The 26,631-nt window shown below is 42.3% G+C and overlaps 1 protein-coding gene across 1 annotated transcript in view; it reads right to left on the bottom strand.

Moving 5' to 3' along the window:
- Nucleotides 1–26,631, bottom strand: part of CSMD2 (CUB and Sushi multiple domains 2) — a 771,224-nt gene that overhangs the window by 22,121 nt on the left and 722,472 nt on the right. The window contains exons 57-63 of the mRNA XM_087728138.1: nt 24,845–25,030; nt 13,651–13,827; nt 10,673–10,852; nt 8,129–8,302; nt 4,940–5,113; nt 3,585–3,658; nt 1,072–1,183 (exon numbers count right to left, since the gene is read on the bottom strand). Of these exons, the coding sequence (XP_087584264.1) occupies nt 1,072–1,183; nt 3,585–3,658; nt 4,940–5,113; nt 8,129–8,302; nt 10,673–10,852; nt 13,651–13,827; nt 24,845–25,030 (1,077 nt within the window). The remainder of the gene's footprint in view (nt 1–1,071; nt 1,184–3,584; nt 3,659–4,939; nt 5,114–8,128; nt 8,303–10,672; nt 10,853–13,650; nt 13,828–24,844; nt 25,031–26,631) is intronic.

The following is a 26,631-nucleotide window of genomic DNA, read 5'->3' as shown; positions in this document are numbered from 1 at the left end:
CACCTGAAGAGCAGCAGGTTGGGAAAGGCTGCTGATTAGGTGAAGATTGAAGCCTATCTATATCCAAAATCTGGCCTGACTCAGAAGGAGGTACCTTCTGAAACAATGCCTTCAGACACTTCATTTATCCTTGTTTTCTGGGATTGGTCTGTGCAGGCTGGTTTGCATTTTCTCATTTCCACTTTATCTATCTAGGCAGCAAAAATGAAGAACTGGCATCTGAATATATACTGTAAAACGAAATTCTTAGCACAGAGCAGTTGTTGTCGTCTGCCGGTGGCCTGCGGATCTGGCAGCAGAGTCAGACAGCAAAGAGGGTGGGTAGGAACATGGGCCAGTCCTGGAGCCTGGGGAAGGCTCGGACAAGGGCTCTGCATCAGAAGCAGAGAGGGGGACAGAGCCATCTGGGAGTTATGTGGACATCAGAAAGGCAGAGGAACAGGCTCCCACTGTTCCCAGTGTGTGCATGCGCAGAGCTGCCAGAAGGCAAGAACAGTTAAGACAGAAGGGACGACTCAGGAGTAAGGCTTGGAGGTGATTGGCCCCTCCCATAGGACATAAAGGAGGAGCAAAGGCACGTGACTCTTTGCAGGAAGCAACTTGGTTCATGCTGGTCAGTTTACCTTCTGAAGCTCCGTTTTGACTCTTTGCTCCATTTAGCCTTGCCTTGCCAAGCTAATTGCCAATGAAGTCTTTGGCAGCGTTTCAAGGAAGATAAAGGTGGGTGCTTATCAGTCTTATTCCAGAAGACTTTGGCAGCCTACTGTAGGACACTTTCCACTATTTGGGACTCATTACGGGCTGTGAATGAATGTAATTCACAGCCTTTGAAATAAAAAGAGGATTTTTGGGCTAAACGTGTGCTTTTTACTGTATCAGGAAGCCTAGGTCAGAACAGCAGTGCTCAACCGCAGCCACTTGAAAATGCATGGTCTACAACTCCCAGAATACCCAGGCCATCCATGCCAGCTAAGGGATTATGGGAGTTGAAGTCCACACATCTTCAAGCAACCGAGGTTGAGATTCGATGGCGTCAACTGTTTTGGCAACACCGAGGAAGCTAAGACTTACGAATGCAGTTTGGTTGAATTCCACTCCATGTCAGATTTGGAAGACAGGTTCTGGTGGTGGACCCTTGCAGCAGATATCCTTTATGACACTTGAAGAAGATGACACTTCCAACCTGTTGTAATGAGAAACAATGTAAATTTAGTATGTTGTGTGAATATAGCATGAGTGAATATAGTGTCAGGCCTGCAGTTGGAATGTAAAAGCTGATAAGTTAGTGAAACAGTTCCATGACAAATTTCCCCATAAGCCAATTTTCCCCTGGGGGTCGGGTAGGGGTGGGGAAGAGGTGGATAGTTATGTTTATGTTAACCCCCTATATTATTCTTTTACAAGATGCACTTTTCTTCTGAGGAAAGGATGCCTGTCAGGCCTACAGCCATCTTTTCTTTTGGATTTTTGGCCTGTCACACTTTCTATTATTCTACTATGCATTTTCTAATGTGGGAAAATGGGAAGGGGGATTGTACAGAGTTAGATGTTATGTAGCCAAAACAAAATTCCTTCTAGAAAGCCAAGGTCATCCTTTGTCTCTGCACCTCTGCACCTGACCGGAACTGGATGGGTGGAACTGCCAGCATGGCAGTGGGAGATTGGAGCATGTGATGGATCTGTGGGTGTGGGGGCAAGATCTTGAACTTTCAACTGGGTGGGGAAAACCTGGAAGCTTTGAGATTCAGGTTTTTCCAGATGTGCCAACATGGCTCTCTTAATAAATTGAAACTTTGAGCAACACTTTGGCTTGGACTCTGATTTATTTTGGGATGTTATTTGGAATGCTGACACATAGCCACTCATCTAGTTAAAGCAACTGATCTAGTTAAAGATGGGTAATTCAACCTCACATACTGCCCTTCAGACCCATCCTTGAAAAAGTGACCGATTTAACTTACAGTGGCCAGTGTGATGAAGCTCCTTTTGTTCTTGAGTGATTCAGACGTGAAAGATATGTTTGTGGTTCAGACAAAAAACTAGTGGAACATATAACAAAATGTTGCCATGTGCAATGTTTTGGGCTCATGATTCTAGTTGTGCTGTGAGTTTCTCACACATAACATTATATTCTGAAAAGTTCATCTCATGATGTGATAGAATCTCATGAAATTACAGTGGCCTCTCAAAGAGGAGATTGTTAACATATTCCACAAATTCACAAATGTTTGGCCATTTTAATTTTCAATTTGGGGAAAGGGAGGGATAGCCCCATCATGTGAGACTAGGCAGTGGTGCCAACAACATGAAAAGATTGCTGATCCTTTTCATAAAGCTACTGTCCTCTCGTATGTAGATGGGGAGTTCAAATGTTAGAATCTCCTATGCTCCTATCCACTGTGATTGAGTTGGTCACGGGCCATCAAGTCAGTGTTGACTCTTAGTGGCCATACAGGTAGTCCTTGACTTATGAGTGGTTGCTAAGCAATCGTTCTAAATTATAATAGACCCCCCAAAAGTTACCGTATTTTTGGAGTATAAGACGCACTATGATTTTGAAGAAGTAAATTAAAAAAAATAAAGATTTTGCACTGCTTGCCTCACAAACCCTTTGCACACCTTGTTCTTTGGAAAAAATAAAGGGGGGGGGGATGCAGAGGTTTGGGAGGCTTGTAGAGGACTCCTGGGGCTGGTGTCAAAAATGGCCCATTTTTTGCCTTCTCCAGCCCTCAGGAGCACTTTGCAAGCCTCCCAAACCCTCTGCACATCCATTTTTACATTTGCTGTATTCAGTGTATAAGATGCACCCTCTTTTTTGAGGGAAAAGGTGCATCTTATAACTCCGAAAAATATGGTATTTATGATCCTGATTCAAAGTTCCTATATCTGGGCCTATCAGCCATGATCACATGACCACATTTTTGTTGCTCAGCATCAGGCCCAAATTTATAGCCGTTTGCAACATCCCACATGGCTTCAATTGATGATGCTTTTGAAAGAAATGGGTGTCCCCTTCTTGTTTCTTCCCTATAGCATGGGTTCACCTAATGAATGTGGTATTAACTTAATGATCATGGCACTCATTTTATGCAACCACTTAATGACCGCTGCAAAAAAGGTCACAAAATCACATCTGGTCATACGATGACCCACTTTATGGCCGCTCCGATTCACAATTCAAATTGTGGGTTGAATCACAGTTGTAAGTCGAGGATTCCCTGCATAGATTTCCTCCAGCTTGAGATGCCTTGTTATTTACTAAGGGAGGCAATTCTATTTGATTCTGTCTCCATTAGAAGCACAAGCATCATCAAGGACCACCTCTGAATCTAATCAAAGGTCCCTCCAGCGAAATCCTCCTATTGTCTCCCTCGCAGAACAGCTTAATCAAGAGATAACAACTCTCCAAAGAGAGATCATCACTGTCTGTGTTTTGCATAAAAGGAGGATGAATATATTCAGTCCTTGGATTAAGGATGACAAATTAGCAGTTCTGGCTATATTATATAGATAAAGAAGATTGTTCAGGGCAAAGGAGAGAAGAAAAGAAAGGAGAGAGGGAGGAGGAGATGATCATATATTACCTGATAACCTTGGGAATTATTTTGAATTCCAAAAGGGGGCACACCTGGATCCATGCAGGTTGTAACACTTGCGTCTGAAAAGAAAAACAAACAAATGTAAGTGCTTAATTCATTTCTCTCTGTGTGTCTCTGTGTGAGAGAGAGACAGAGAGAGAAAGAGAGAGGGGAGGAAGGGAGAGGGAGAGAGGGAGGGAGGGGGAAAGAGAGAAGGGGAGAGAGGAAGGGAGTGAGAGAGAGAGAGGAAAGAAGAGGGAGAGGGAAGGTGGGGGAAGAGAGAGGAAGTGGAGAGGGAGAGAGGGGGAGAGAGGAAGAGAGAGGGAGAGAAGAAGGGAGGGAGAGAGATAGAGAAAGGGAGAGAGGAAGGGAGAGGGAGAGAGAGAAGAAGAGAGGGAGGGAGAGATAGAGAAAGGGAGAGAGAGGAAGGGAAAGAGGGAGAGAGGGAAAGGAAAGGAGAAGGAGAGAGGGAGGGATGGAGAAAGAGAGATAGGGGAGAGGGAGAGAGGGAGGGAGAGAGAGAGAGGGAGGAAAGGAGAGGGAGAAGGAGAGGGAGGGAGAGGGAGGAAGGGAGAGGGAGAGAAGAAGGGAGGGAGAGAGATAGAGAAAGGGAAAGAGGAAGGGAGAGGGAGAGGGGGAGGGAGAGAGGAAGAGAGACAGAAAACACTCTGCCTCAGTGAGACACTTCAGGTGGACTCCAGCTCTTCTGGAATCTTCTTCTGGTTCGAGGGCAGTGAGAGCTAACCTTTTCTGGACTGAGTGCCAAAGCACGTATGCATGCCTGAACCCCCAACATGCAATGCATGTGTGGGCCCCATAAATGTTCCCTGCTTCCCACGCATGCGTGCACAGCCCCCCTGTACACATGCTGCCCATGCACGGCAGAGACCCGAAGACCAGCTGGCCAATGGGAAGTGCCCACACAGGCAAATTTCCCAAAACACACCCAAAAACGAAAATCCAGAATTAACCTTTGGACTCAACTTTCTGTGATTACAGTTTTCTTTCAAACATGTTTTATATTAAATGCCTGTTTAACCACTATGGCAAAACAGTTGTAAAATCGGGATGACTCACTTAACAACCTTGTTAAGCGACAAAATTTTTTGTCCCAATTGTGGTTGTGAAATTGAAGGCTACCTGTACTTCATATTCAGCAGGTGGTGACAACACCTTGCTTGGAAATTAAATAGGATTGGATCAGATTAGTATTTTGGCTGGAGTTTTCCAGGGAATATTAAGATACAAGAGTTGGAAAACTTTCTGGAGTAGATCAATGGGAAACCACTTCTTTAGCACTGCCAAGAAAAGGCAGAGGCACTTTTATTATTTTGTTCCCCAATAACGTCCCATCTTGTTACCGATGCAGCTTGGCTGAGTCCCACTCCATGATCCATCGGCCTGGCAGAACCTCCGGGCTGATCCCACCAGCACTAATGGGGGCAGACAGGAATAGGAGACAGAGGAGCGGTAAGTAAAACCTCGATCTTCACGTCGCCCATCTGCTGGGATTCCTGGATCGCCACAAAAGACGGCTGCAAAAAGAATGGTCAAAGGACTTCAGTGAGAGACATTTCATTGGGATAACCAACCTTTTGTAACATCCTATGTCTGGTGCATGCAGCCAGTGAGCCAAGATCCCTAACTCTTTTGGACCAGCAGGGAAATATAACATATTGAATATGTTTTGGCTGTGCAGATGAAGAAGTAAGACGAAGACCTGAGCTTCTAAACCAGGGGTCCCCAAATGTTTAAACGACTAAATTCATAATTTTACTCCTACGGACCACTAATATGATCTGCCTAATGACCAGCTGGGTGGCTAGGTGTTCATGTGACTGGATAGGCATGACCTACTTGATGTTACTGACGTGGAGGGGTGCCTCTACTTGCCCTTCCCCTCCCAGCCATTCCTTGCCTGTCCACCTGGGCTCCTTAGGGCCCCAACAGGAAGCAGTTGCTGGAGCTAAGCAGCCACCATGAGAAAGAGTTGGCAAAACAGCTCAGGTCAAATTGGATCTGATCGAGAAGGAGGCTCAGCAGAAGCACCTCACTGAGGACTACGAACATAGGCTTTCCAAGCAAAGGGAAGGCTTGCGGGAGTGCAAGGCCAGGTATCGCCTGGAGGCTCAGCGGGCTGAGATGGTCAGCCAGTTCCAAGCCATGATGAGTCCTACTTCTGCTCTTCCCACCAGTGGCATTTCCCTCCAGCCTTTGCCCAAAGCCCAAACTAGGAGGCTGAAGCTGACCCCAAGCTGGAATTTCTGCTCCCCACCACTCCCCACTGCTCACATAAAAAGACCCCAAATAGGTTACTCTCTGCAGCAACACAATCATTCATTGCACTTATCTAGCCCAGGGGCTGTAGTTTGAGGACCCCTGATTTAGTGCAATATAAAAAATGCAAATAATTTTTCTACGGACCACCAAAATTTTCTCACGGACCTCCAGTGGTCCACGGAGCACCGGTTGGTGACCGCTGCTTTGGAGAATATTTGTAACCTGGCTGGCAGAAGAGAGTAGCCAGCTTCTTTCTGCATGCTGTGTTTCATTGTCAGTGAATGTTTAATCTATTTCCACCTTCCTGCTCTCTCCTGGCAGACTGGCCGAGACAGAACAGAAAGCTAGCTTCAATTTTCTTGCTTGCCGTTGCTTGAATTAAAAAACAGAGCTTCTGTTGGGCAAAGCACCATGGGGCCTTTTATGAACAGGAAAGGCTGTTTCTTCTGCAGCAGGTGGGACAAGAAATGCCAGACAAAAACTCATGTTCTGTCAAATGTTTGGGTGCGGAAAAAAAGCATCTTAGCACACCAGCACTGACACAAACATTCCCCACAATTGCAGGCGAGGTTCTCTTCTGATAAAACTGATCACTTTCCTTTAATTGCATACCTTTGCTTTCGGACCTCTACTCCAAAGAGCTTTGATAGCATCTGTTGTGGCCCACCAGTGGTCAGCAGAGCTGGCAGCAGAGTCGGACTGTGAGGAGGTTGGGGAGGAACATGGGCCAGTCTAGGGAAGGCTCTGATGAGGACTTTATGTCAGAGGCAGAGAGGGGGCCAGGGCCATCTGGCAGTTATCAGCTGCCTTCGGAGTCAGGCATCAGTGAGGCAGATGAACAGCTGGAACCTGTTCCCATGTGCTCATACACAGAGTCGCCAGATGAATGGAACAGCTAAAGAACAGGGGTTGACTTGGAGTAAGGCCAGAGGTGGACAGTGAATGGTCTCTCCCATAGGGAATAAAAGAGGAGCAAAAGGGGAGGGGTGTTTGCAGGAGACAATTAGTTTGCTTAATTGGTTCATGACTTTCCAAGATTCATTGTCAAGTTTTATAGATGTTGACCTGGCAGCTCTCCAAGCCAGATAAGGTCTGTGACTGTAAATCCTCCCTTGAAAGACTTTGCTGGATGTGAATGAGCAGAATTCACAGTGAATTAATAAAAAGGGTTTTTTATTGAGATGAGGCATCAGCTTCGTGGTTTGGGGAAGCCTAGATCAGAACAGCATCTTGTAAATACTTCTTGGATACCGAAGGGCAAATTTTCCAGCAGAACTTAGCTCTTCTGCTGAGTTGGAAAACGGGCTCACTCAGCTAGGTTCAAGAAGAGAGCGGGGAAAGGACTTCGGAAGTGCTTTAGTTAAAGTTTGCCAGTGGAGGTCTTTAACAACCAGAAGAGATGCGGGAATAGGGTAAGCATTTTAGTGGAATGTGATCCAACTGCCTTGTGCCACTGAAAGGTTTGTGTAAAATGGAACAAATAAACCAGAAAACTTTTCACCTAAGTGTTTCCCCCCTGGCCCTCAGGGAGCATTAATCCTTCTCATGATTCTTCTGGTTCACAGCAACATTCACACAAGCAGCATCTCTCTGTTGTTCTTTTTAAAAAATAGTCTCTTGCTATAATTTCCATTGCAACTGGAAAAACTGGTTTTTCCAATTGCAATGGCAGTTCACTGCAGTGTATGGCTGTGAAAGTTGGACCATAAGAAAGGTTGAGCACCAAAGAATGAAGGCCTTTGAACTCTGGTGCTGGAGAAGATTCCTGCGAGTCCCTTAGACTGCAAGGCGATCAAACCGGTCGGTTCTAGAGGAGAGCAACCCTGACTGCTCCTTAGAAGGCCAGATCCTGAAGAGGAAACTCAAATACGTTGGCCACCTAATGAAAAGGAAGGACTCACTGGAGAAGAGCCTGGTGCTGGGAAAGATTGAGGGCAAAAGAAAAATGAGATGACAGGGAATGAGGTGGCTGGATGGAGTCACTGAAGCAGTCAGTGTGAGCTTAAATGGACTCCAGAGGATGGTAGAGGACAGGTAGACCTGGAGGAATGTTGTCCATGGGGTTGCGATGGATCGGACACAACTTCACAACTAACAAGAACAACATAATGGCAGAGCAGCTTTTTTGATGGGTCCTCACTAAAGTCTGGATCCTGGCTTTTCACCACTCAGTAAACAAGAGTTTGTGATGGGTATGTTTTTATAATATAACAAGCCCAGATACTCCACTTCTGACTCCATACCTTCTCCAGATGGAACTGTCTACTTACGAAAACACTGTGGGATTTCTCCACTCCATGATCCATTTCCTTCACAGGTCAAAACAGCAGCTAGGGAGAGCTGGTAGCCTTCCAGGCAGGAATAACTGATACTTGAGCCCCAGCTGAAATCTGAGCCCATGACTCTTCCATTGGAAACAATTTGTGGAGATTTGCAGATGATAGCTAGGGAGAAAAAGTCACACACCGAACTCAACAAGAGACCCAGAAGGTTAGAATTCATGTTGTAGGGTTTCTATCATTGTCATGTGAGTGTGCTCTACACATTGAAGAGACTTGTCATAGCTGCAAAGCTCCTTCTTCAAAGGGCTAGATTTCAGAGATGTTACCCTGTTCTTTCTATTTGGTCAAATAAATAAATAAATAAATGTTGCTGACATACAGATGGTAATTAAATAAGGCCACAGCATGCAAGTAACTGTATAGCAAATTGGCCATCTGTAGCACCTAGGCACAAAGTAAGGGAAAATTTAAACATTCTTCTATGGCCAATCAAAAATCCTGGCATGAAGGACATTAACACTACTCACATCCCTAGACAGGATGATCTTCTAAACCCATAATGGCAAACGTATGGCACTCATGCCAGAGGTGGCACACAGAGCCCTCTCTGCGGGCATGCATGCTCTCGCCAGCTGCTGGCTTCCAGCAAGCACATGTGTACTGGCCAGCTGGTCTTCACGGGTGCTGGAGTGTCAGAACATGGTCTGAAAATGGCCAAAGAAACCAGCCCCCAAATGACCAAAAATGGTTGCTGTTTGGGCCATTGTGGAGCCACTTTTCAGGCCATTTTGGGCTGTTTTTTCAGGCCAAAAAACAGGCTGAAAAATGGCACTCAAAACATCCAAAAAACAGGCATTCACGTGCCAGCCAGCTGGTCTTTGGGTTTGCAGTGCTCCGGTGTGCACATGCACACACGTTTCAGTTTGGGCACTTGGTGCCAAGAAGGTTGGCCATCACTGTTCTAGACTCTTCAGAATCATGTGCTTCCATGTGCAACCAAGACTAATTTATATGTGGCTTCTGACTCTACCTCTAATCCCAAGTTCTTCAAAAAGTCTCAGATTATTCTTGAAACCAGTCCTTCCTGGCTTTCCATTGACCACAGGGATTCAAAATAATGTGAACCATAAACAGAAATGGCCATAAAAGGCCTCTTTAGGATTCTTTAAAAAAAAAAAAACACCCTTCTTGTTAAAGAAATTGCTGGGAAGTTTTTACCAGATTTTTCAACAAAACTCTCCCACCCTTCCAGCAGTAATATAATGGATGAATTCTCTTGAGATCTCAGAAGCATGGAAAGCTGTACTGGAGCAATTGCACAACAGTGAAAGACAGAATACACACACACAACACCGTCTTTGATCACCTAGTGCAGGTATGCATATCCTGCCTATGAGACATTCTCCAAGCTGTTCTTTCTAAAGCTAATTCTCTTTAAACAAACTGAAGAAATGAGGGCGTAAGGGGGAAAAAAGAATTTCTCTATCTGGATTTTGTGGCTTATTCTATCCTATATTTATTCCATCTGGAGACTACCAGCATGGGAAAGATTCATCTAGACAAGGGATGGACAAATATGTCCCCTTTATGACCTTTGGACTTCAACTCCCAGAATCCCTGAGCCAACCATGCTGGTTCTCGAATTCTGGGAGTTGAAGTCCACAGGTTGTAAAGGACCACAGCTTCCCACCCTTGTTCTAGTCTAAATCAGGGGTCGGCAACCTTAATCACTCAAAGAGCCATTTGGACCCATTTCCCACAGGGAAAAAAAAACAAAAACCACCGGGAGCCACAAAACCCTTCCTGTGCCTGACTATTTCCTGAGTGGCCACAGAACTAGCATATATAGTTGAATTAAGCATTCTGTTTTCTTCTGAAACTTTTCTTGGGTTTATCCATGGTTGGCCTACCAGGGTTTGAAAAGCTCAAAAAAATCATGTGCTAGTGGGTGTAGCACATTGGTGGTTGTGATGCATATTGTGAGCAACAGGGAGCCGCAGTAGGGGGATGAAAGAGCCACATATAGCTCCAGAGCCGCAGGTTGCTGACCCCTGGTCTAGACCATGAGTGCCAAACTTGCCCTGTTACGTTGACATCATGTGATGTATCGTGACATTTTTTTCCCTTCGCAGAGGTAGCGTAGGCATGACCCACAGGCCAGCAGTTTGACTCTCCTGCTTCTAGACCAGGGGTGGGTTCCGGCTTGTTACTGCCGGTTCGCTCAGGGGCACACTTCACGCGAGCGCTTGATGAGCGTTTTGCATAGTAAAAAATCGGCTTCTGCCCATGCGCAGAAGCAAAAAAGAAGATGGCGGCACTATAGGTAATATAACTGGTTTGGGGGAGTGTCCGGTAGGAACCCACTTCTGTTCTAGACCAATGTTTCTCAACTTTGGTGGATTGAAGATGTGTGGACTTCAACTCCTGGAATTCCCCAGCCACACTTCTTCAAGTCACCAAGGTTGAGAAACACAGGTGTAAACTATAGGGAAATCCCACATATATACTAATGTGCGATTAAATTGGCCTTACCTTTGCAGACAGGTTTTGTCCCATTCCAGGCCCGGTCCTTAGTGCAAGTTAAAGTAGAAGCTCTTTCTGACTCCATCATGTAACCTGGCATGCACTGAAATGTGACAGTCTTATTATAGGTGAAGTCATTGCCCATTCGGATACCATTGGCTGGTACTCCAGGGTCTCCACAGTTTATCACTTGGAAAAGGAGAAAAGGAGGTCAGCTGCAGATCTCAAAGGCAAGGTTGATGAAATAGTTGTTAATAATGAAAACCACAGTATTATTTTGAAAGTAAGTTCTTACAATAGCCCTCAAGTTCAAGACATATTCTCCCATGGTGAGAATACTTAACACTTAATTCTTAATGGCAGCAGGGAATAACTAGCCATTTAATTCCTAAGTCTGCACTGGGTCCCTTTCTAAATGGAAATATTGCAAGTCTTTTTGCTACCTGCAAAATTGGGGGAAGGATTTCATGATTTCAACTGTGATTTACAGGAGTTTAAAAAAAAAACAGAAATTCCCTCATAATTTTGATCTGTGAGTGGCTATTATCTCCTCCTTGCAAAAATTCAATTCTGGTTAAAAGGGGAAAATAGATTATCTTGTTAATTACAGACCTATTAGTCCTTTTAACACAGTCAGCAAGCTTGATGCAGAACATCTACAATGGAAATTTTAGGATTGGCTGGAACAAGAAAACTTGCTAACAAAAGAACAGGCTAGCTGATCCATTATTGATCAATGCCTAAAATTTGAGCATCGCCTTGGAGAAATATTTCTCTTGCAACACCACCTCTCTTTATTTTGCTTTTAGAGATTTCAAGGTAGAATTTGATGCTATCTTCTAAGTTAAACTGTGGGAGAAGTTAGAAGCTTCCTTGACCAACCAGCATTGACTTTATCTAATGTCTATACAACATGAAGGCATGTTACTCAAAGAAAGTTGTAGCCACCAAGGCCATCTTACCCAATGTTACTGGAACCAAGAAAATTGTTAAGCAAAGCTGCATATTAGTCTCACTTCTGTCCACCTAATACATTAATTTCATAATGGGACCTCTCCACAATGTGAACTCTCTCTCCCCGAAGAGCTATTTCTGTTGTATTTGATGCAGATATTCTAGAGATATGTTCAATAAAGTTTGTTGGTCTTGAAAATTGCCTAGCATAGTATTGCAAGGAATACCAATTATCAGAAAGCTAACATCATGGGATATGCCAAAAGCCCCAGGAACCTTTTTGTGGCACATATATAGCCACAAGAATAAAATAATTGAGGATTGTTCTTAAGTCTACTGTCAGTTGGAAGCTCCATGGGAACTACATTGTTGGAAATGCATAGAGGAATTCACCTGTCATTGTTATATAATTTAAGGCTAGAAATGGCTATTATACACCTATAGTTCTCAAATTATTTGATGGCAAGCCATTAGCATTACTTCTCTATTATGCCCATAGGTAAAGGTAAAGGTTCCACTCACACATATGTGCTAGTCATTCCATACTCTAGGGGATGGTGCTCATCTCCATTTCAAAACCGAAGAGCCAGCGCTGTCCAAAGACATCTCCGTGGTCATGTGGCCAGCATGACTAAATACCGAAGGTGCATGGAACGCTGTTACCTTCCCACCAAAGGTGGTCCCTATTTTTCTACTTGCATTTTTTACGTGCTTTCGAACTGCTAGGTTGGCAGAAGCTGGTACAAGTAATGGGAGCTCACCCGCTTACACGGCACTAGGAATCCGAACCACCAAACTGCCGACCTTTCTGATTAACAACCTCAGTGTCTTAGCCACTGAGCCACCACATCCCTTATTATACATCCAGAGCTATGCTAATGGCTTGGCATCAAATAATTTGAGAATTATACACCTATAGTTCTCAAATTATTTGATGCCAAGCCATTAGCATAGCTTCTCTATTATGACCAACTGGGTCCCTTTTCCAGTTTCGCCCCACTAGAATGTGTACAATCCAAACTTCAAAGAAATGTCCTTCAAGAGTCTTTACTGACACTTTGTGCTTTAGATAGCCTTCATGAAAATGAAGACTAAAGTGTGGTTGGCCAACTATTGGTTCAAACTATCTTTCTTTACTCTTTGTCCCACTAACGATGAGCAAAGACTTCCAATTTGTCTGGAAACCAGGCAAGGGCAATTAAAATCTTATCCGTGGTCCTCTCACCAGATGTTCTACCCAGCATGAGTTATGAGATTGGAGATTGATTCAGGTAGGCTCTCTACTTGGGAAGGCAATAGCCTTGTGAATCTGGATACAATAGAACATCTGTTCTGCCTTAAGAAATAATACTTGATTATTCAGAGTTCCCATGCTCTTAATGTATCTCTCAAGGGAAGAGTTTCTCCAATGTATCTTCTTGCCAACCTTTGCCCCCAAATTAACTTCTTCTCAATAACCTCTGCACGAGAGTTCACAGAATACAATCTGCCCTAAAGCTGCTCAGAGGTGGCCTCTTCAGAACAGTGATTCATACAGATTCTGCAGGATGGAGAACTCAGTTCCTTGAAGGATGGGAGGACTTAAACATTTCTATATGAAAAGCACCATTTCTGAAGAATTTGGGATGTGCCAATCCAGGGATGCTCCATATTTATTTCATAACTTTATGTTCCAACACTGGGAACAAACCTAGGCAGCAATTTAAAAGTTCTAAGCAGCAGATAACAGGATGAGGGTGTAGATGTAGATGTAAGAAAAGAAAAAAAGAAAAGAAAAAGAAAAGACAAGAAAAGATGTAACAAATAAAAGAAAAAAAATAAAGAATCCAGTGATTTTGGAGCAGAGCATAAATAAATAAGAATACTAATGAAGAATAAATTAAAATGAAACAGCAAGGTAGCATTCCAGCATTCCCTATTATCCTGCCCTGTGGTTCTTGTAACTCTTAGCGGTTGGTCCAAGTACATCTAGAAAGCATCAAGTTGTAGAGATGAGCTTCATCACTGCTAACCTCTTCCTTTGGCCAACTCACCTGTGCATTCTGGGGTGCTCCCGGTCCAGGTTCCATTGACAGTACAATGCCTGCTGAGCACACCTGTGGAATAATAGCCATCACGGCACTTGTATATGATGGAGCTGGAGAACACCAGGCCGTCATTGAATAACACCCTTGAGTTGCTGGGTGTCCCAGGGTTCCCACATGATATCACTGCAACCAATGAGTAAATGAATGAAGCTTCAGTCAAAACAATATCTTTGGCTATGAAGCATTTGCATCAACGTACAGATATCAATGCAGAGTTAGAGAGATCTGATGGGTGTCATCTGTACTCTCCATTGCAACTTGCAATATTTTTCCAAGATGTTGGGCAGAGAAAGATCATATTCCTGATTCTACTTCCTTATTAAAGGCTGAAGATAGAACCCTCAATCCAGAGGTGAATTGCCAATTTTTTTACAATAGGTTCGGGCATGTTCTCGCGCACGAGACGCTTCTATGCATGTGCAGAAGCTTCTGGGTAGGTGAGTGGAACCACCCCTATCTGGGCTGAACTGGGAGCAGCCCACCTCTACCTCAAGCATAAAGCAAGGGCTCTGCACTAAGTGATAGTGGTGAACCCTGCTGAGCTGCTGTCCACATATACTTTAGCTAACAGAAAATTATAGCAGCATGTCATTAACTATTACCATTGCCAACCCTCTTCCTATTGTAATGCCTGTCAGCATTCCAAATAGCATCCAAAAGTAAATCAGAGTCCAAGGCAAAGTATTGCTTAAAGTTCCAATTTATTAAGAGAGCCATGTTGGGAAAACCTGAATCTGAAAGATACCCGGTTTTCCCCACCTAGTTGAAAGTTCAAGATCTTGCCCCCACACCCACAAGTCCATCCCATGGTCCAATCTCCCACTGCCATGCTGGCAGTTCCACCCATCCAGTTTCAGTCAGGTGCAGAGACAAAGAATGATCTTGGATTCCTAGAAATAATTTTGTTATGGCTTCATTGCATCTCCTACAATCCCCCCTCTCATTTTCCCACAATAGAAAATGCATAGCAGAATAATAAAAAGTGTGGCAGGCCAAAGATCCCCCCAAAAAGATGGCTGCAGGCCTGACAATGCCTTTGTTTCAATTACTGCAATCTTCTAACTTCTCATCAAGATAATGAGTTTATTACCCTTGAACATTGCAACAATTAAGGTATTGGGGAAGAACATGACTTTAACTCTGGTATAGCTAAGAGTGACTTAATTCTAATTCAGGTGAAGACAACATCATGCTAGGACAATTCAAAGCTAAGAGCAAATGGAAAAAGGTCTCTGAGTACATTTCCTTTTAGAACACGTTTGGAAGTCCCATACGGTAGTCTTCAACTTACAACCACAATTGAGTTCAACATTTCTGTTGTTAAGTGAGACATTTGTTAAGTGAGTTTTGTCCCATTTTACAACCTTCCTTGCCACAGTTGTTAAGTGAATCATTGCAGTTGATAAGTTAGTCACCCGGTTGTTAAGTGAATCTGGCTTCCCCATTGACTTTGCTCGTCAAAAGGTTGCAAAGGGGGATCATGTGACCTTGGGGCATAGCAATGGTCATAAGTATGAACCAGCAGCCAAGCATCTGAATTTTGACCACATGATCATGGGGATGCTATCAAGGTTGTAATTATGAAAAGTGGTCAAAATTCACTTTTCAGTGTCATTGCAACTTTGAACAGTCACTAAATGAGCTGATGTCAGTCGTGGATTAACTGTCCTGGGTGAGAATTCTGGGTGTTACTGTTATTGGATATCTGGAGAGTCCCAAGAATGAGAAGACTGAACATGCTCCCTTGCTTATGAGGGTTGGATGAATTTCTTGAGCTACAGTCCTAAATATACATATTGAGATGTAAAAGCCATCATTTGTAGTGTGATGGGGCATCTGAAGAGGATTGAGCTATGGGACATGTTTAAGGCATTTAACTATTTGGTAAAATGGGCATATTAATGTGTCCTGGAAAATAAACAAACTAAATTCCACACTTATCTTCTATCGAATATTGCATTCTGTGTTCCTCAACTGTATTCCTCAATCCTCAATTCTTCTTCTTTTGAATCTATCATCTCTCTCTCTCTCTCTCTCTCTCTCTCTCTCTCTCTCTCTCTCTCTCTCCATCCATCCATCCATCCATCCATCCATCCATCCATCCATCCATCCATCCATCCATCCATCCAGTATATTCCAGCATAACTCGGGAATGCCTTGATCAGTTTCAACCAAATATGGAACACAGATGACTAACTTGCTGGAAACAAATACTGGGGGGGGGAGACACCCCAATACCCCTCTGGGTGTGTGTTCTATTACGATACAGCCTGTTATGCCTTCAAATAGCTTCTACTGTACAGTGCATTGGAGTTACCATGGTAAAGGCTTCACAGTACTCCACAAGGGGGCTCCCTCTGGTAAGGGGGGAAATCCGACATTTGAAATTACGTTTGGTCTGGACATTTTCCCCCTATAAATAAATACCTGGGCAATGCTTAGCTAGTATGCTATAAAACATTGTGAAATATTTGTACAAAAATACAAGTTAGTATTTTGCATGGATGTGTTTTTATTACATAAACTTAATACGGTTCCTTTAAGGGAGGCATCAATATTAGATCCTCTGTTAGTCAACAGAGTTTTTAGGGTGATCTCTCATTATGAAATCAGCATTTTCCTCAACAGAACAGATCATCCAAAGAACCCCATTTTACTGCCCCAAAGGGAAAAAAAATGTTATATATATATATAAATCTGCATAGATGAATTTGCTGTTCTCTCCTCAATTAAATAGATGTACTAAAACAGCCGTTTCCCTTGGAGATTCATCTGCCTAAGATCCAACCTGTTATTCTGACTTCTCTTCTGAACTAATGGTCTGAATGCTCCCTGCAATGTTTTCTTTGCCATTCACTTAGTGGCTCAAGAGTCTTTCCTTTAAAGATTATAACGTCTTTGCTGAAATCCAGGTTTGGAACAAGATGCGGTGGAATGTCTTTTCCAGTCCTTGTTTGTGAGCTGACAATTCCATGCCATTTTGAACAGCCACTTGCAGTTTGCTTGGAAATCAAGAGAAATGGTGGGATGATGGGATGGATAAGGGCAACATTTAAGGAATGGAATGGTCACCCAGAACATAGGATAGACTTATTTAGACAGAATATGGGGCATGTAACAAACAAGGAATTATCTGTCTGGTCTTGGTCTAGCCCACTTGTGTCCCATTCAAATGTTTTATATATGTGTATGTATGTATGTATGTATGTATGTATGTATGTATGTATGTATATATATATGTATATGTATATGTATATGTATATGTATATGTATATGTATATGTATATGTATATGTATATGTATATGTATATGTATATGTATATGTATATGTATATGTATATGTATATGTATATGTATATGTATATGTATATGTATATGTATGTACGTACGTACGTATAGGTATGTGTATGTGTATGTGTATGTGTATGTGTATGTGTATGTGTATGTGTATGTGTATGTGTATGTGTATGTGTATGTGTATATATATAAAATGTTTGGTGTTCTCTGCATTTGATTGTTTGTTTACAAATGTTTCATTACCCAAGTAAGCAGCAGTGGGAATGAGAAAAGTTAGCACCCAGTTCTCTGCCTGGTTGCTGGTGGGCGTAGCCATGGTTGGCATGGCCTACTCTTGCATGGTGGGTGGGTGTGGTTTCACCCTCCCCAGGCTCCGAAGGCTTTCCTTGAGCTTCTGGGAGGGCAAAAATGACTTACCCGGGCCTCTGGAGGCCTTTTGGAGGCCAGAAAAGGGCCCATTTCCAGATTTCAGGGAGGCCTGTTTTTCACACTCCCAGTCTCCATCAGAGTTCTCCACTTACCTGGCCATGTGGAGACTCCTGGGACAGGCAGGGAGGGGTGTGGCCAGCCGGTCCTTGCAACAACCAGTTCGGTGAACTGAATGCAAAATTAACACCTGGTTCATCTAAACTGGTGCGAACCGGCTGAATCCCACCCTTGCAAGTAAGTAACATCATCAGTGATAATGAGCATCGGGTTTGCTCACACTCACCCCATATTGCAAACTCTGCATACTTTCCCCTACTCTGTACACTGTACAGTCATCCCATCACTGACCAGCACTGATGATGTTATCTAGTTGGGTAATCAAACGTCTGCAAGAAAACAAACAACCTCAGAGAGCACCAAGGATTCCACAGTTGTAAGATCCTCAGCTGCAGATACCATCTTCTATTGAAAACTAACTTATTTACAAATGCAATCAGAGGTAACGATGCATCATGGAAAGAGAACCCTCACTCATACCCATCACAAACTTATTTTTACAAACTCTTGGGTTGTGCTTTTGCTCTTCATGCCAGCTCTGTTTGGTGCCAAAAGGAGGATGGGAAAAAAAAACCTTTCCTCCAATTTCTCTGTGTGTGTTTGCTTGTTTTTATTTTAATGCCAATTTTCATTTTAAATCTCGCTGGAAATTAAAGCTAAACGAAGCCTGACTCTTCAGTCTGGTACAGGGATCCTGGTTACAAGGCAGCTTATGTCGCATAAAACGGAAACGCTAACACAGCACAGCGCTAATGAAATGCGATTAATTAGCTTGCTTCATTCCAAACCATTTGTGGCCTTTGAAATATTGATTGGGGTTCTTTGGGGGGAAAAAAAATTCCCTCTAAATTTTTATGATTATAAGGCGAAGGGGGGAAAAATACTTAAAATTAACAGCCCCCGCCCCTGGGGAATAAACACTGCTGTTTTTGCTGCCAAATGAACCAGAGTGGGATGAAGCATATGCCTGCGACGTCTCGGTCCCTGAGGCAGAGGTGAGCCACAGAAATGTGTGGACAGCTGGGGATTACTCTGGGGAAAGAGTCCAGCTAAAGGTTATGCTTTGTACACAAATCTCTGAAGCAGAGAGCTTGCTATGTAACAATTCCAAACCTGGGGATTGAAACAGCAGCCTTTTTAAAAAGTCAATGGATACTATGCTCCTTGGAAAGTTCTCTGCAGGTTTTTGGGATGACTTTCATCCTATGGAGCAAATCACAATGTAAAGAAAAGTAATAGTCCTACACTTAGGTAAGAAAAACCAAAAGTACACATATAAGCTGGGTGAAACCAGGCTTAATAGCAGTGACTGTGATGTTGGAGTCTTAGTGGACAACCAACTAAATATGAGCCAGCAGTGTGCAGCAGCAGCCAAAAGAGCCAATATAATCCTAAATTGCATTAACAGAGGGATACAATCAAGATCAAGGGAGGTATTAATACCATTCTAGTAGGATCATACCTAGAGAACTACACCCAGTTTTGGTCCCCACACTATGTTGAGACTCTAGAAAAAGTGCAGAGAAGAGCAACCAAGATGATTAGGGGACTAAAACAAATGAAGAACGGGAACTGGGCATAGTTAGTCTAGAGAAGAGAAGGACCAGGGGAGACAGGATAGCAGTGTTCCAATATCTGAGGTGCTGCCACAGAGAGAAAGGGGGTCAACCTGTTTTTCAAATCACCTGAAGGCCAGACAAGGAATAATGGATGGAAACTGACCAAGGAGAGATTCAATCTAGAAATAAGGAGGAACTTGCTGACAGTGAAAACAATCAACCCATGGAACAGAAGTTGCTTTCGGAAGTTGTGGGAGCTTCATCCCTTGAGACTTTCAAGAAGAGATTGGACTGCCATTTGTCAGAAATGGTGTAGGGTCTCCTGCATGAGCAAAGGGTTGGACTAGATGACCTATAAGGTCCCTTCCGACTCTGTTAATCTGTTAAGTATATCTGATTCTGGCCCTTCAACCACTGAAAACAGGAATTGATTAAATTGCAGGAGGTTGGGTTGATTGTAAACTCACAAATTTCTTTCTAGGGTTCCAGAATTTAAAATAGGACACAGGGCCAGGTTATTTATGGGACTGAGTCTCCCTAGGTACATATGCAGTCTCTGTCCTACCAGATCATACAGGGTGGACATGCTACTAGTTCCTTCCCCTAAAGATTGCCACCTAATGGGATCTAGGAAGTCTGCCTTTTCCATGACAACCCCTTCTGCCCTATGGAACACCCCTCCGTTTGAGATTCAGCCTCTCCTCTCCCAGCCATCCCAAAAGCATTTGAGACCTGGCTTACCCCCACCCCCAAGCTCTGGGATACACCAACGTGGATGAGAGGATTTAATGAGCGACAGCAGGTGAAATCTTAACTTTTGTGCTGTTTTTTAAATGTTTATGGTTTTAATAAATATACTTTATGCATTATTTTGTTTTATTATTGACATTGTTCTAATTGTTGATTGGGAACCATGCAGACTTTGATATAAGATTGGCAGTTCTATAAATGTTTAAATAAAGTAAAATGAATTTTTAAAAAACACTGAAGCAAAAGCAACTTCTGACTTCCCACAGGCTTCCCCATTGAGTTATGTGCAAAGCTGCAGGGAACATTGGAAATCTTTCTTCCCTTCCCTTTCCTCTTGTCTCTTCCCCTCCTGTCTTGTAACTCAAATCTGCTTACAACATTGGTCTAGAAAACCAAAGTATGCAGCATAATTGAAGTTTGAGACTCATTTAGTTTTTGAATGGTATGCTAGAAGGACCGCATTTCAAAATGTAAGTGGATCCAGGATAAAAAAAAGTCTTAATTAAAATTCAGTTCACTTGATGTAATAATTTTCTCCATCTGCCACACTGACAGATACAATTTGCTGCCAATTTTGGAGGAAGTCTGGAGGCTTCACGCAGTGTTTCAAGGAACAGCATGCAGCTTTGAGACCTCAGGTTCTCCACCTTTGCGCATGCAAGGAGAAAATTGCCTCAGGAAGCAAATGCTGAGAAGTATGGTGATGTAGTCTTTTGGGAGAAGAAAATTATATGCATAGTAAGCCTCCTCTGAACCACCTTGAGATTGCCTTCTGCAAGAAAGAATACAATCCCATGACCAGGGATGGGCTGGTCAACTTCATGGCATAGAAAAGATATGAAGCATCTCACTTACAAGGTGAAAACTCTATTGGTTACTCTTGTCATAATTTTTTACATTCTCTTCCAAAAGCATCATGCCATAATTGAGTTTAGTGTTGCAGCATGTTTGTTCCAAATCTTTTCTTCCCGTCCCTTGGTTTTGGATACAAACCCTAAAGGTAAAGGTTCACCTTGCACATATGTGTTAGTCATTCCCAACTCTAGGGGGCAGTGCTTATCTCCGTTTCAAAGCCAAAGAGCCAGTGCTGTCCGAAGATATCTCTGTGGTCATGTGGCTGGCATGACTAAATGTCGAAGGCGCACGGAAGGCTTTTACCTTCCCATCAAAGATGGTTCCTAGTTTTCTACTTGCATTTTTACATGCTTTCAAACTGCTAGGTTGGCAAAAGTTGGGACAAGTAACGGGAGCTCACTCCATTACATGGCGCTAGGGATTCAAACTGCTGAACAGCTGACCTTTCTGATCAACAAGCTCAGCATCTTAGCCACTGAGTCACCATGTCCCTTAAATAACATATATAAATCCTAATGCTTGTTGAATACAATTAAGTTGTAAATGACTTTCTGTCCCTAACACCAAACATTCCCCATATATCATGCTACATTTATAATCTTGCAATTAAAAAGTTTTGTCTGGGATCCATGTTCCTGGCTCTTTCTGAACTTCATAAAATTATTTATTTTGGGATTGATATACATGACTCATCCCTTTTTCAGCAATAAAATGAAATAACAAATGAAGATATTTGAAGTAGTGACAGAGGAACTATCAGACATCAAGACAATGTCATCTCTTCAGTCATTGGGATACAACCAAAATCAAGGGAGGTACTAATACCATTCTATAAAGCCCTAGTAAGATTACACCTAGAGTACTGCATCCAGTTTTGGTCACCACACTATAAAAAGATGTTGAGACTCTAGAAACAGTGAAGAGAAGAGCAACAAAGAGGATTAGGAGACTGGAGATTAAACATATGAAGAACGGTTGCAGGAACTGGGCATGGCTAGGGAAGAGAAGGACCAGGGGAGACATGATACCAGCCTTCCAATATTTGAAGGGCTGCCACAGAGAGGAGGGGCTCAAGCTATTTTGCAAAGCCCCTGAAGGCCAGACAAGGAACAATGGATGGAAACTGACCAAGGAGAGATTCAACCTAGAAATAAGGAGGAACTTTCTGACAGTGAGAACAATCAACCCATGGAACAGAAGTTGCCTTTGGAAGTTGCGGGAGATTCATCACTTGAGACTTTCAAGAAGAGAGGGTCTCCTGCTTGGATGGGGGGGTTGGACTAGATGACCTACAAGGTCCCTTCCCAGTCTGTTAATCTAATCTAATTGGCTGCATCAGAATATATTTCCATCAAATTTACAAAGCTTGGCTTCTGATCAACCAGAGAAAAGCTCATACTCTTTGGGTCTCTCTAGGTTCTTTTCTCCTGTCTTCCCTGGCATTGATTTTAAATACAGAAGCATTTAAAGTATAGAAGTAACAATAATCCCCTGAAAAGACCGCTGAGCTTTATTACACCGGATTACCTGGTGCCTTTCTCTATTCTCCCTGTAAAAGCTATCTGAATATATATGTTTATTAGGCTTCTAAGGGATGTTGAATGTAACTTTATCTAGCATGAGATGGCTTAATGGAGTAGTTTTCTAAAGAAAATAAAAATGTCACCATGACAACAGACTTTTCTGCTGATCATCCTTAGATGAAAGCATGGTAAGGGAAACTTGGAAAATTTAAAATGAGTCCCTGTTCACAACCAGTCACAAGCTTGGAATCACAAAAGATGATGGTCACTTAGACCACCATCAAAAGAGAGATTTTAGGGGATGTTGGTCATGATTCCTAGTGACACCTCCAGAATGAAGGTAGAGGACTCTAGGGATTAGTTGTTGGGCACAGGCATTTAATAATCGACATTTAGGGGAGGTATTTTTGTTAGCCACCAAAGCATGACATGAGACTCTAGGGCAGGGGTGTTTAAAACTGGTGGGCTTCAGCTCCCAGAATTTCCCAGTCAGCAAGACTAAGATATAAAACAGACTGGGATGGAATTTTCCATTTCTTTTACTTCTTCAATTTTGTTGCTTGAAGTATAATCTTTCAAAAGGAGGAATACTCTCTCCAACGTCTTCTTAGGTGGTATCTTCTCATTTGGAAGATGTTTGAAGTTGTCATTCCTCAAATTGGATAAGAACATTTTTTTTTTTGCCTGGTGCTAGGGTTGTTGTTTTTTTTTGCTGCAAAGTTTTAACAAGCACAATCTCAAAAGGTGAAAAAGAATTGTAGAAGAAGCTGTATTCAACCATGCTCATTTTCACCTTTCAAGTTCGTTTATGACTTTCCCAGAGGTTCAGGCTAACCAAAATGGTGAGTTGCCTGAAGAGTATAGCAAAATTTTTCATTTAAGCAGGTGTAGTACAAACAACTTAAATCTCTGGACAAATTTGCTGTACTATATAGACTTGCCATTAACAAACAATAGTAATAACAATAGCAATAGCCCTTAGATATATACTGCTTTACAGTGCTTTTACTGTAAAGAGTCAGCAAATCTCCCCCAACAATTTCAGTCCTCATTTTACCCACTTCGGAAGAATGGAAGGCTGAGTAAACCTTGAGCCTGTGAGATTTGAACTGCCAAATTGCAGGCAGCCAGCAGTCAGCAAAAGTAGCCTGCAGTATTGCATTCTAACCACTGCTCCACCTTGGCTCATAATTACATGAATCCAATCTGGTTAGTGTAGCCTCTGAAAAGAATCTAAAACTTGTTTGAAAATACTAAGCCATATACTGTGGTAGTATATATAGAATAGAATAACAGAGTTGGAACGGACCTTGAAGATCTTCTAGTCCAACCCCCTGCTTAGGCAGGAAATCTTACACCACTTCAGACAAATGAATATCCAACATCTTCTTAAAAACATCCAGTGTTGGAACATTCACAAGTTGCTAGGCATATGCGGAAATATGCCCCAAGCCCACCGACTCAGATCTAGGAAGAACTTTATGGCAAGAACAAATATTCTTGAGGGTCACAAGAACAAAATTGAATTAAAAGATGGAGGAAAGAGACCATTGGGCAAGGAATGACATTAAAGGAGGATTTGGTTGAAGGATCTTATACTACCTGGAGAACGCTAAATAAGTTGGGAGTTGGAGTGCCTAAAGGTAAAACCAATATACTGAAGTGGAGGCTCTTTGCAGATAATATGCTTTGTGAATGTGGAGAGAAGGTGGCTCCATTCTACCAATTTGAAGATTGATCTAAACATGGGAGGAGGAGGAGGAGGAGGAGGAGGAGGAGGAGGAGGAGGAGGAGGAGGAGGAGGAGGAGGAGGAGGAGGAGGAGGAGGAGGAAGAGAAGAAGGAGGAGGACTAAGAAAGAGAAAGAGTGTATGCTAGTTCTTACAATGCCAGGTTATGAATCACACATATTGTGCCCAACACTTCTGGGAAGTCCAGGCTGATGAAGGTGAGGTGGTTGGAGAACTAGAACTCTCTGAATTATAATTTCACTATATACTATTGTTACCGTTAATTCACCATATATGGACCCATTCTTCCAGCTTCTATGTAAACAGTGTAAATATTGGCATTAAAGATTAAGAAAACAAAGAATATACTCTTTTGGTATGGTTTGTAAATGTTTGCCAGAGTTGCTGCTGAGAGATGGCAGCCACATAAATCCAAACAATAAATAAACAAATGTGTGAAACAACGGACATATATTGGTGAAATGGCAAAAAAAAAAAAAAGAACGCAGAAACCATAAAACATCCCAAATCATATGACTTGCCCCATATATATGACTACTTCAGCTTCATCCGCAACAATACATGTGCACACAATAGATATGAACTTAAGGTAAACCGCTCTTAACTCGATTGCAGAAAATACGACTTCAGCAACAGAGTGGTCAATGCCTGGAATGCTCTACCTGACTCTGATTTCTTCCCCAAACCCCCATAACTTTAACCTAAGACTTTCTACTGTTGAACTTGCTCCATTCCTAAGAGGTCTGTAAGGAGTGTGCATAAGCGTGCCTACCATCCCTATCCTATTGTCCCCACTTATTCATATTCATTTCCTGTATTCATAATCATGTTTATACATAATATATTATTTTATTCATGCTTGACAAAATAAATAAAGTAAAATATAGGTCCTTGCAGGCTGAGCTACTGACCAGACCCACCTTCGCATTCTGGCTGAGTGCCACTCCATGATCCGTTGGCTTGACACATTCTCTGCAGTGAGCCCCGGAGTGTGTAACCCGGCTCACAGCTAAACCAGACCGTGCTGTTCACACTTAATTCGTTTTCACCATGCCGGATACCATGGGAAGGGATTCCTGGGTCACCACAAAGTCCCCGGATGCTTCCTGCCAAAGGAAAGCAAAAGTTCTGTCACTGGAGCAAGCAACGCTACCCTCATCTCTCCTCTACCCATTGACCGAGAGTGCAGTTTGCCATTCGCTTGGATGGAAAAACTGACAGAGACCCACAAGAACTGGAGTAAAGGAAACCAGCAAAAGACCATTTTGGGAATTGAGAAGAAAGAAAATGGGTTTCCAGATGTTGGAAGAACAGGGAGGAGCACAGCAGTCAAGGCACCCACATCAGGAAATGGGCTCATCTGGGGCCTGACAATAACCAAATAGCCTTTAAAAATAGAGGAAGATCTTAGAATGTGCAGAGGTGGATAAATTGTCCAAGGAAATTTAAGGAAAGGAGGAATCGGAGTACTATCTAGTTTGGGAAAAATGGTATAAATGGTTAGATAATAGGCATAGGAAATAAGAATTCTGGAAATGCAGTTTGTATCATAGAAGAATTAGAAAACAGAGATAAGAAAGTAGGAAAAGTAGGATTTATAAAAGTAGAAAAAAGACATATAATAGAAGACAGGTAACAATGACTGTCTAATACAAAAGACCAAACACAGACTGTTAAGCAAAGGAGTAAGCAATAAAAAGACCATAAGGGTAAAATTTAGAATGTACAGAGGGGGAAACAATACTTGTAAAGATGTACCGATAGATCTGTTGTAAAAAGGAATGTAGAGTTCCAGTGCTGTTTGTAAGTTTTGTGTTTGTTTTTGTCAATGTGTTTACATGTTTAAAATAAGTTTTTTTAAATAAATAAATAAATAAAAATAGAGAGGCTTTACATTTCTGGGGAGTGATTGCTCAAGCAGGCATTTGCATATTCTTTAGTGTAACATAAAATATAGGTAGTCCTCGATTTATAACAATAATGAAAATGTGACTTGCGAGCAGTCTTTGCAATGGTTGCAGCATCCCAATAGTCACACGATCAAAATTTGGCTACTCAGCAACTGGCATGTGTTTATGGCAGTTACAGTGTCCCGGATTCCCCATTTGCTACTTCCTTGGCGGGAGGGGGGGGGCTTCCAACATATCAAGTCAAAGGGGAAGCTGGATTTACTGAATATATACACTTGTATATATGTGTGTGTGTGTGTATGTATGTATGTATGTATGTATATATATATGTATATGTATGTGTGTGTGTATATATATATATACACACACACATACACACACATACATATACATATACTGTATGTATGTATGTATGTATGTATGTGTGTGTGTATGTATGTATGTATGTATGTGTGTGTGTATATATATGCTGCTTAATATTTTTAAATTGCTGCCTAGATTTGTTATCAGTGATGGAATGCAAAAGTATTAAATAGACAATGAGCATCCTTAGGTTCCAAATTTATATATATATATAAATTTATCTTGGCAATGTTTCAGTAAGGTCTCACTTGCCATCCTCAGGCTGGGTTTTGGGCTTAAACCCGAATACAACAAGACCAGCATACCTACACCCGTGAAAATCTACGAAAACAAATATATATATATATATATATTTTCACGGGTGTAGGTATGCTGGTCTTGTTGTATTCGGGTTTAAGCCCAAAACCCAGCCTGAGGATGGCAAGTGAGACCTT

The sequence above is a fragment of the Thamnophis sirtalis genome, unplaced genomic scaffold (assembly GCF_051295495.1).
Source record: "Thamnophis sirtalis isolate CommonGarterSnake01/CBP01778 unplaced genomic scaffold, rThaSir2_p1.2 scaffold_13, whole genome shotgun sequence".
Classification (NCBI taxonomy): domain Eukaryota; kingdom Metazoa; phylum Chordata; class Lepidosauria; order Squamata; family Natricidae; genus Thamnophis; species Thamnophis sirtalis.
Note: the sequence above shows the minus strand (reverse complement) of the source record. Positions and strands in the feature narration are given on the sequence as shown.